Source organism: Cyprinodon tularosa, unplaced genomic scaffold (assembly GCF_016077235.1).
Source record: "Cyprinodon tularosa strain WSP-4 unplaced genomic scaffold, ASM1607723v1 ctg484, whole genome shotgun sequence".
In the NCBI taxonomy this organism is placed as follows: Eukaryota; Metazoa; Chordata; class Actinopteri; order Cyprinodontiformes; family Cyprinodontidae; genus Cyprinodon; species Cyprinodon tularosa.
The window spans coordinates 1,061,457-1,073,219 of record NW_024039212.1 but is presented as its reverse complement, the minus strand read 5'-3'; the positions used below and the strand labels follow the sequence as shown (position 1 = coordinate 1,073,219).

Sequence of the window (11,763 nt, the reverse complement as noted above, 5' to 3'; positions counted from 1 at the left end):
CCACTGTGGCTGCACACCCCTCCGCTCTGAGTTTCTTGGAGATCGTAAAGAGCATGCGCGAGATGAACCAGGGTTTCCGCGGATCAATAAAAATAATTAAAAAATCATTCTTTTTTTTTTAAATCAAGGCCTTAATTGGCACTAAAATTATTTAAATATGTTTATCGAAGTATTTATAATTCTTTAATAAAAAATGCTTATAAAAACAATTTCGTCAGATATAGTATATCGCTCCAGGCGGAGAAAAAGCTAGAGGATATATATATACGTATATATGTGTGTGTGTGTGTTTACATACATACAGGAGTCATGGAACTATGCCTACAGCTCCTTCATATTTCATGTACACTAATAACTTGTGTACATGGTTCTTGTTGATGGCATTAAAATCATTTCAAATAGCATTAAAATAGCATTAAATTAGAGTCACTCATTCCTGTATGAACCCTGTGAGCGCTCAATTTAATATGACATATTAAAAAAATCCCACCATCATCCAGCATATGTTCAGTTTCTGCCCAAATATATATATATATTTTTGTAGATTTTTGTAACGGGGATAAGGATAATTCAAAACTGCTTTTTTTTAATGAACTTGTTCACTACTTCCAAACTCATCATCTCTTTTCATTCCTGTAATAAGAAGTTTCTTTTGAATGGATTTGATTAAAGTTTAAGTCCCTCGGTATAAAATAAATATTTTGATGGAGATGAGAAATCTGCTTCCTCGTTGGTGAATAACCAATAGTTTGGATCCAATCATTTAAATAAACGGTGTTAGTTTTTTTTTTTTTATATATAAGAATTGTGCTATAATTTCTAGTCACCGATCTGTTGCTGCTATATTTTAATTTGACGAACCGGAATTTGTCGATGTTCTTTTTCCTGTTTGGTGCGATTGCAATTGCAATTGCGGATCTTGACCTGGCCGGACCTTATGACCACAGTGTACCAATCTTCTCATGGCTACTTCCAACAGGATAATGCGGCATGTTATAAAGTGAATCATCTCAGACTCATTTCTTGAAACTTTTCCACCTAAGTAATTGTGAATTGAGCATATTGACAGACAACATTTTATTTTTTTATCTTAAATGCAATCTTTTTTTTAAATAATTACTGCTCTAAATGTATTGCTCTGTCAGCTAAAGATCTGTTTTGGTCTCTATACTTTAATTAAATAAATAAATTCAAGCTAAAATGTAAGAGGCTATACTGAGCCTGATCTCTTTGTATCAGAGATTTTCTTACCTTTTAGAAAAATGTCACTTGGAGTAAACCCCCCCCTGCAACCCTGATTTGCATTTGTATAGCTCACAGCATGTTCATTTACATGTTAAAGCCTCCCCTAGAATTCCATGGGGGGGAAGCATAGGGGGAACACTGCCTAAGAAAGTCCACGTCAATTTCTGACAATTTACGGGAGTTTTCGGCGAAGCCTGCAAATTGTCGTAAACTGCCGCTAACCTGAAGTTCCACGACAATCTACAGTGCCGCATATTGACGAAAATCCCACTTTTCATGCAGTGATATAGCCTGAGATGTGGATGAATCCTCCTGCTTAACCCCTCACTAAGACAAGTTTTTTGTTTTTTCCTTTTTTCTTTTCCTTATATATGTAAAGTTTTCATTTTGTTTAAAGGTCTTCCATATGTAATGAATATATAATGAACCTTTTAAGTTAGTTTACTGTATTGATTGGTGTTTCTAAAATAATGTTCTCTAGTGTCTGTCTAATGAATACTCTTTAGTAAATCTGTTTATACTTGCTGTGTGTATGAATTGATCACATTCATTGATTTTTACTACATGAGAGCTGGTTTTGAGGTAAAGGTAGACAAGATAAAGCCTCTAACTATGGATTTATATAACCCAAAACCCCACACTTTATGGGTTGCTATTTGAGTTCATAATTTGATAACTTGTAATAAAGACCTTGGATGATAATATATCCATAAAAATTAGAATAATAATAAGTATATTACTTCAAGCCAAGGTGCTGAATGCACTATGCATTCCAGTATAATATGGTACACTTTTCTATAGAAATTAATCTCCTTTTCAAGGAAAGAGGCACAGAGCATAGGAAGTTAAAGACTGCATTCAGGACCATGGACAGAGAACCTGAATTGAACCTGCTGTATTTTTGTTTTAGTCATTTAATTATTTTTTATGTAGAAATATAAGTGTGGTTTAAGAAATAAATAGAGAGATAGAAAAGTATAAGCTCTTTTATATTAAGCTATTTTTTTTCTTTTTTTATCTACTGGTTCTTTAAAGTTTGGTTAAAATGCCCCAAAACCCTGAGCGTCTCTGTTGGACAGCTACGAGTTGGTTAGAAGGCGGATCTGGAAACAGCGAATGGAAAGACCCCCCCACCCACAATACCTTACTATTCTCCTAAACTTTCCTTCGGCGTCCCCTCTCCTTTTTTCTTGAAAACTTTAACCCACACTTAGCACGTATGGGGAGACCCCTTTTTCTTTCTGGGTAACACGGACACAGGATTCTTCTTTTAATTAATCCTTATCTGGATCTACCGCTGGCATCAACAGCAGCACCACTGCTGCCTCTTGATGTTGTGATCGCTAATGCGCATGCGCCCGGAATTGGAATTACTGCACTGGCGAGAACAACTTAGACCTCGTCAAGTCTTCAAAAAAATAAGAAAATAGCATAATTGAAGAATGGAAGCCTTTGTGGTAAGAGGGACGAGCACGACGTGTTTCTTGTTGATCTTTTTTATGGCAGCTTTGATGCGCGCTCAAAGGTAAGTGAAAGGGAGTCGGAGGATGCTCCACTCATTTTATTAAGTGTGACTGTCTCTCAAGCGGGATGCAAAACATTTAACGTCTATCGAACAGCAGTTCGCCGTCTCTGAACCTCTGCTTTCTTTCTCTTCTTCCTGCATAGTGGCAGTGTCAACGACCCTAGCAATATGCCTTTGGTCAAAGAAACTGTGGACAGACTGTTAAAGGGTTATGATATACGACTGAGACCAGATTTTGGAGGTAAATTTCCTCCTAAAATAAACATTGTGTCACAGTTTCAGCAGTGTCAGGTGGTAACAACTTTGATTTACAATAAGTATCGGTAATCCATTATTTTTTGCGTTTGAAAGATAGCTATTTTATTTGTATGACAACCTACAGTCTAATAAAAAAGAAACATCCTGGTGTAATCATCTAATAAATAAGTTATGTAGCCCAGGTACGATCATTATAATGATATAAATGATTAAAGTACTACGAATTTAAGTGCTCTTGTTTCTTTTTAATATTGATTAATTGAAAAAAAAATTTTAGAGAAGGCTTTAATGTTCAGGAGACTGCAGGTCAGCACATCCTATAACCCTGAAGTGTTATAGCTTTTTTAAATTTGTTTTAAATTTACACGCATTTTTAAAAAATTGTTTCAGCCTATGCAAATTCATCAAACAAATAAATTGTTTGATTCCCTTAAAGTGACATCTAACCTACAGTGTGTCTTGATGTTTTTTGCGTTTTTGATCACCAGGTCCTCCAGTTGGAGTGGGAATGAATATAGACATAGCCAGCATAGATATGGTATCCGAAGTCAACATGGTAAGTAGCCCACCAAAACATTTAGTTTCAAGACACTAGTACCCATGGACTTTAATAACCCTCTGAGGGAAATACCCTCCCATAAGGCACTGGGAAAGCCCTTGTTTTAGAGGGACTTGTGTTACACTGATCTCAGTTTAGGACTTAAAGACTACATAAAGAGGTGATTACTTGATTTTGTTGTTCTTGTCTTCATTTAAAAGTCCTTGTTAAAAACGGAAATTTTACTTTCGTTTCTGCCCCTTTATATGTGAATCATTTCAAGAGTGTCCACCTTTATAAAATCAATCATTTTAAAGAGTTCATTTGTCAGCCTTTCATTATGTGTCAAGCAAATGCTGATGAAGACTAATTTTATATTTTGTCTCATTGACGATGTCGACAATATCATATCTGTTTCTCAAGAAGTGGTGAAGGTGGATAATCATGAATGTTGCATGAAGGAGCATTGGAGATTAAGTTTCATACAAGTGCGCCTCCCGGTGTTGAGATGGTAGAACTGCACTTTTTCAGAAAAAGGCAAAGCTGCATTTTATCATGGTAGATTATCACACTTGATGCTTATAGTTCAGCTGAAAAAGCTTTCCGAAAGTGTTTTTTATAGTATGCATCTTTTTTTAATAGGTCAGCTGACTTTTTTCTGTTTATTTATTTTGTTTCTACTCAATAAATTGATATTTTTATCTTAGTCATGATGAATTTGGGTTTGCAAAGAAGATACATACTGTGATTTTTTCAATTTATGTCATCAACAACCTAATTAATTAATTCTGCACTTAAGTACCAAATAATAATATTTTTTTTTCTGCAAATATTTGTAAAATCTGTTGAATGTAGGCTCAATGGGAAAAGTACTTGTCTAACAATTGGAAAGTATGGTACTTACGGATCTTTGTATCAGTCTAAGTTGTGTGTGGGTGTGTTTGGAAATGCTGCTGGTTGAATGTGGTTCTAGTGTAAAATACAGAGGTCATAGAGACAGAAAAGCACTGTTTAACTTCAGCCAATTTACCATATAGATTTTAAGATAAGCCATATTGCACATATGTATCTCCATTACACATAGAGGGTAATATGTGAGGCCTTAATGTCTTCTAATTTCAGTGATTTTGGATTACAGATGACTACAAACATATATATATTTGACAGTGGCCTTTGGGTCAACTGCAGTGCTGGGTCTGGTGTTACCTTTCTTTTTTTTTATGTAGTTACTGTATTATGATCATTTAACCAGCTAACTGTACCTCTAGGGATGTGGGTGCCAAGTCCTGCTGGAAAATTAACCACTCAACTCTGAATGAATAGAGAAATCTATTTAAACATTATTAATCTCACAGTAATTGTACACTGTGAGTATCAGTTTGCATCCGACCCCACAACATAATGATTATTGTGTTAAGATGTTTGAAACTAAATGCAAAATTAACTCATGCTGATTAACAGTTATTTACAGTGATATGAACTCTAAATAACTGTAATTTTCAGGGTAATTGTGCAGTCTTTGTGGATATTTATTTTTAAGTGTATTTGCAGGTGCACCTTGATCCGTTTTATTTTCCACCTAAAATAATCCATGTTTTAAAAGGATAAAGACCTCTGCCCCTTAGTCCTTCCCCTATTAACAAAGAACAATACAAACATTTGGTTACAATGTTTTGTTTGAATGAGCAAACAGCACAAAACTCAGTAAGGAGTTAAATTAGGCAAAAGGCTTTTTAATTAAATGTATTCCCTATTTCCTTAGTCACATTAGCAATTTCGAGAAAAGGTTGACATTTTTGGCAAAGTGTGTGTTCTTTAGTCAAACACTCCATAACAAGTTAAGGCTGACATTTTCCCTTTATACACACCAGCCACACAAAACAGTCCACCTCCCCTACCATACAAAGCAAGCGCCACATCTCTTTGATCATTCCTTTGAGATGTTTGGTTCGCTCCAAACCCTCTAATGCGAAAGGAGAGTCATTACCCCCTGACCCATCGTTGTCTTGTAAAAAAGAAAAGGCCACATGTGTATGTGTGTAATGGTGTCATCCTCTTTGATCTGCTCTTCCCGCTAATATAAATGTAACCACTTTTCAGAATACCAGCTGGTAGTGCACTTTCCTTTCTTCCATTTTCTGTATCCCATCTGGTTCTCTATCTGGAATTTATTTTTGGTGCATGGGTAGTGCTGCCCCATGTTCTGCGTCTTTGTAAAAACATGGGGAACTGAGTTGAGGGTAATGGAAATATGTCACAGAGAGATGCTTCCTAAAATGTCATTATGGCAGAGGAGGACATGAGTGCTTTGTTCTGTATTAATGATGCAGTGTGTTGTTCCTTGACTACACGCTCTGTCAGAGACTCATAGTAGAAGCACATCCTAAAACCATCTATTTTATTTTTTTTTTCACTAATGTCAAAGGGAGATAAAAGACAACAGGTATCTTGTTTTCTACTGATGACTCACTAATCTAGGCTTGCATGCAAATGTATATATTTGCCAAACAAAAATGACACTAGATGTACATTATACTGTAGACTCAAAAAAATATCCACTCTCTGAGCACCTGAAAAAGATTTTTACACTTGGTTTAAACAAAATCACTACTTCCACAAAATGTGGGGATGGAAGACTCGGTGGTGTCCCCAAAACTCTGTAAGTTTTTTTTTGCCTTACATAATATCTATAACATTTAAAATTTAGATGAAGGCTTGGATTTGAATTCATCTTTCCTTCTGATCTTAACCACAACTCTGAGCTCAATGGTTTCCTTGTTTCCACAGTTACAGTTTTTTTATAAACAATCTTTAAGTTGTGAGGCCTTCACAGAACAGCCATGCTGTAACACACAGGTCTTGATTAACACCCACACTGATTAGTCTTTTTCCATTTAGTTACATTTCAACATATCTTTTATGAATATTTATTTTTCTTTTAACCTAATAAATGCTGTTCTCGAGGTTATAAATGTAATTCTGCTCTATTTTATTTTATTTTCAAAACAATATATGGTCACCAGACGTGAAAAAGTTTGAGAGATATGAATACTTTTTACAAGGCTCTGTATCTTTACGGATGAATACATAAGGCCATTTGTCATTTTGCCCCAGTCCAGATCCTGACATGAAATAAGGAGGCTGTTGCTAGTGTTTCTTGTGCATCCATGAAAGGTCAGTGCCTCCGGAGCATCACAGTAAACATCCCAATTCTGCAAGGTTGAAAACAAATAGGGTGAGATTGTGTATGACCCATGGATCAACATTTTCACCTCTGAGTGTGTGACATTAACAGAAAAAGAGATAGGAGACAGACGAGATCAGGCTTGAGGATTATCATGTTACTACATGGAGAACCCACTGTGTTTTTTTTGTTGGAGGGAATGCTGTTTACCTGTTGTAACTGGTGCATGACTAGGAGTCACACACAGAAGTATTTGTATACACACACATACACACAGCACCCCAATGTCACATAAGATGTCTGGGGTAAGCACTTTGGCTACTAAAGCTTTCAATTTTTCTCTATTGGACAAAGGGAATAGAAAAAAATGGGAGCATATTGTGCTATTGCTAGATGTCTCTCTTTTATATCTCTAAGCAATTCCCTCTAGTGATCCTCTGCTGCCTTTCTACTCTCAATATTTACTTTTGGGTGAGCTCCAGAACACTTGAATCATAAGCCAGCTGCTCTTTAGAAAAGGAATACTCCTGTCTAAGGATGAACTAAAACTCTCATCCTCCTCGAAAAGGCAGAAATACTATTATTGATGCACATAAAGGTCGAGTGCAGCTTATTGATTGTTGGAAGAAGGCTATGAAATTCTTCCCAAACTACCACCCCCACAATGTCAGTATGCTGTAATTTACCTCTCTTAAAATGTCTACTGTAAATGCATAAACATTACTCTCCAAAACAGACCTACCTTTTACATTATATCGATGTGATGCATTATGTTGTACTTTGCAATATTAAAGGGAGGTAAGGTTGACGGAGCACTAATGTAATATTGTGTTATACATCATCCAGGCCCAGGAGCCATTAATAATATCAATCCTGTATTAGTGGTTGTGTCTAAATTTGTTTTATGGTCACCTCGAATATTCTGCTGGTTAATTCTACAGATCTCCTAATTGCTAAGTCGCTGACATCAGGAAGACAAATCATCTCATGGCTATGAGATTTTGAAGGAATTTCCATCACACACTTTAAACAACTAGTATATGATAATCGGAAAAAGTCTTAATTTAATTTTATTCCATTGCTATTGGGGGTCATTATATAGTCATAATATGAAATGTTTTAGAATAAAAAAGAACAAATACGTATTTTTGCGGTTAGATCATTCCTGTGTTTTGCTAGATATGCTTTAGTTTAAACAGAATGTTGCATGAAGTACAGTACCTTGAAGTCCCTCTATGTTGCAGATTCATCATATCTATGTGGAAATTATGAGAAAACATGTTAGCAAATATGCACAATTAATTCAATAATATTTTATGGGTAAAAGCATCTTTAAGTTTAATACTTCAAAACCAAACACCTTTGTAAATAAAATTGATTTATTTACTCGTTGTTTACGTGAGATGTGAGGTTGCTTGAGGACCTCAGGGATCCACAGAGCGTTCAGACAGTTTGAGGGCTCCATGAGTCCAACAGGGATCTCAGGCAGACAAGCTTAAATAAAGACTGGCAGGCTTAGTGGTTAAGAGGCAGAAACACGATACAACACCAGGAAAACTCCAGAACTTTAAACCGGGTCCCTGCACTGAGCCAAAACAGGTACAAGGCTTACTTAGTAGATAAGGGCGAGAACTACAGAGCTTTAAACTAGCTCCTCCCTCGCCGAGTTAAAACAGGAACAGGGCGCACTCAGCGGGTAAGAGCCAGGACACAGTCAGGAAACACCACAGCTAGACAAGACACCTTCTTTAACCACTGGTCTCCTAGAGTGAAAACATGAAACTTGGAAAAAACTCAAACTAACAAAAATACAAACAATAATCTTGCCCAGATAGCTGGGCTGAACTTAATATGAAGCAGCAGGCGGGAGTGAATAAGATGAGTGGTGATTAGTAACTGGGGAGGGTTAGGCAGGTGAGTGAAGTGAGCAATTAGGTCAGCTATTAGGGCAGCAAACATGAAGGATTCAATTGTAAAAAGAAAAATGAATAAATAAAAAACATTTTCTTTAACATTACAATTTTGCTATAAAGCACATGCACTTTGAGTAGTTTTTTTGTTTTTTTTATTCCTAAGCAGAATCCAATTAAATTGGTGGTTTAAAAGTGACAATGCACTTTATACCAAGAAAAGACCTAATAAAATAAATATTAAAACTTGCCCCCTACAATTTTAGGGTTTATAATGTAGGTACTTTGAACAGAAGGTGCACTACTTTCAGTCATTTTCTGAAGGGAAAATGTGGGTTCATTAGAACACATTAGATATTATATATATATATATATATATATATATATATATATATATATATATATATATATATATATATATATATATATATATATATATATATATATATATATATATATATATATATATATATATATATATATATATACAAGAGTTATTATAATTACGGTATATAATTTTATTAATAACTTATAACATCTCTGGTCTTAAATTTGTACATATTTGCTTTTACAATTTTATCCATGGCTTTACTACATCTATACAAATGTTAGTAATGAATAGATGCTATAGTTTTTATCTCCAGATGGACTTTTACCGAAGTCCATCTGGACTTACATGTCTACTAAATCCATCTGCAATAGAGAAACATATTTTCAACATGAATTGGTATTTAATATTGGTGTTTCTGGAATAAATGCTCCAATCACTGTTAAATAAGATGATGCCAAAAACTTAATTAGAGCATTTCCAACGGAAATCTCTTTACACTGATTTCTAGTAGGCAATAGCAATCGAGGGTCTGGAAACATTACAAAGGGTTATGTTTTTAAAATCCTGATAAAGACAAGAGCACAGGGGATTACACAATTCAAAGGGTCTCACCCAAATTCCTCAAAAAAGAAAGGCACACAGTGAATGAATTTACATAATAAAAAGTCTGACATCAGAGAGATCAACCAGCAATTTAAATTAACACTTAACAGCTGTGTGCTCTAAAATACAATCTTTTATTACATTTTATTTCATTTTTTTGTTTTTTTTTCCTGTTAATTTCCTGTCACAATCTTGAAATTATTTCCTCAGACCTAAAAGAAAGTTTCCGATTATTTTTTTTTTCTTAATTCAACAAAATATAATACAAGTTCTACAAGTACTACAAGTACTCATGAAGCCCAGGCATAAATTTAACTGAAAGACTCTTAACCTGCCCACCAATTTATGAGTTCCTGCTCCAGCCTATCAGAAGAGCTCTTGCTCTTGCCTCAGCCAATCATCATACAAGATTCTGTTTTTATAGCTCCAGATCTAAGGATGCTCTCTCTATCAGTTGAACTGCAACCCTCGGATGACACTAACCATATCAGTCCACCAGCCTGGCCATGACTTTTCTTATTGACCAGCATCCATTCTTCCACTATTTTCAGATTCTAGGGGAATATGTCTTTAACCTAGATCTACCAGCTGAAACAGATCAACCGCATTCAGTACTTCTGCCAGGGTCTGACCACCTAAGACTTAAAGGGGAACATCGTTTTTTTTACACTGGGCCCTTGATTTTCCGTTATTACATCATGTTCTACTCACCCATGTTATTTTTCTGTCATTTGGAGCTGTTCCGAAGATATTCGGTTTTGTAATCCAAGTAAAGTCTTCCTATGGGCAACCAGTTGAAGGCACAAACTAAACTGTTCATAATTTATTCTTTATGGTATGCCAGCATTCATAACATGTTGGTGAATCACTGTCCCCCAGACATCCGCGGTTATATTTTTTATATGTATATCTTTTAAAATCAAAGATGCTAGTTTTACTCACATGCCTGGAAGATGTCTAGTGCTACTACCATACGGTAGATGATCTCGCTCTCGAAATGGAATTGAATGATTCAGAATAGCTAGCCGAAGAGCTTGCGTAGAGCGTAGCTGCCTATGGTCCGGGCTGTTTGTCACAACTCCAGTCCAGCACGCGGGTATGGATGGATATGAAGAGGTTAAATCTTGATTTAAAGCAATTTAGTTTCAACATTTCTAGAGTTTGTTCTAGATTAGTGGAGCATATGAACTATAAGCTGCTTCTCCATGTTTATGTCTGATACCCAAAAAGGACTAATAGAGCTGAGAGGTCTGGGCAGTATATACACTAAAAACAGTCTATAATGTACTCTGGTGCTAAGCTTTTTTTTTTTTATATATATATTTGATATACTCAGAAGTAGTTTAAAATATATCCTTTGATTTACGGGTGGCCAGTTTCACAAATTTTTATTTGGGGTTATGTTTTCCACTTTTTTAGTTTTAGTGGATCACTTTTTAGTTTTTTAGTCTGGAACAACTTCAGCTATGTATTTAATTTTTTATGGAGACCTGTGATAACACTGTTGTTAAAATCAATTATACTGAAGATCAACCAATTATTAATTTTTCTAGATGGGAAGAACGTATGTGCCTCTGAAGGTTCAGGCCTAATTCTATGACTACACCTAGATTTCCAGCCTTATTGGTGGTTTCTAGCTTCATTGACTGAAGCTGTGTGGTATCTTCTATACGCTGTTCCTTTGTTTCAAAATGTTTTTCTTTATTTTGATTTTTATTTGATTCTGCTGAAGAAGCCTTTGGCACATCCATGAATTGATGTATTCTATGCATTTACCTACACCTTCAATGCGTTTATAGTCACCTGATGACCTTGTAATCTATAGCTGTGTTTTCTGCATAGTTATGTTTATTACAAAAGCTGATGTAGGGGTCCATGTACATACTGAATAAGAGGGGCCAAAAAGATGGAACTTTGGGGAACAACGTGTGATTTTGTTGGTCTCTGATGGAGAGTTACCTACTGACACATTGAATTTTGTGTCTTTTAAGCAGGATTTAAACCTATCACGTGCTGTACCATAAGAGCTGACCCAGTTTTCCAGGTGCTTAATCAAATGAAGTGATCAAGAGGGTCAGATTTTTTATTTCTTTTTCATTCACCCAAAAAAGGGCTTAATATTAAATATGTAAGACAAAAAGCTGTATATTTACAAAAGCATTAATAAAA

At 35.4% G+C, this 11,763-nt stretch overlaps 1 protein-coding gene across 1 annotated transcript in view; it reads left to right on the top strand.

The window, feature by feature from the left end:
* The first annotated feature begins 2,358 nt into the window (after nucleotides 1-2,358).
* Nucleotides 2,359-11,763, top strand: part of LOC119794599 (gamma-aminobutyric acid receptor subunit beta-2-like) — a 64,720-nt gene continuing 55,315 nt past the window's right edge. Inside the window, exons 1-3 of the mRNA XM_038302223.1 lie at nucleotides 2,359-2,770; nucleotides 2,914-3,011; nucleotides 3,517-3,584. Of these exons, the coding sequence (XP_038158151.1) occupies nucleotides 2,688-2,770; nucleotides 2,914-3,011; nucleotides 3,517-3,584 (249 nt within the window). The 5' untranslated portion in view covers nucleotides 2,359-2,687. The remainder of the gene's footprint in view (nucleotides 2,771-2,913; nucleotides 3,012-3,516; nucleotides 3,585-11,763) is intronic.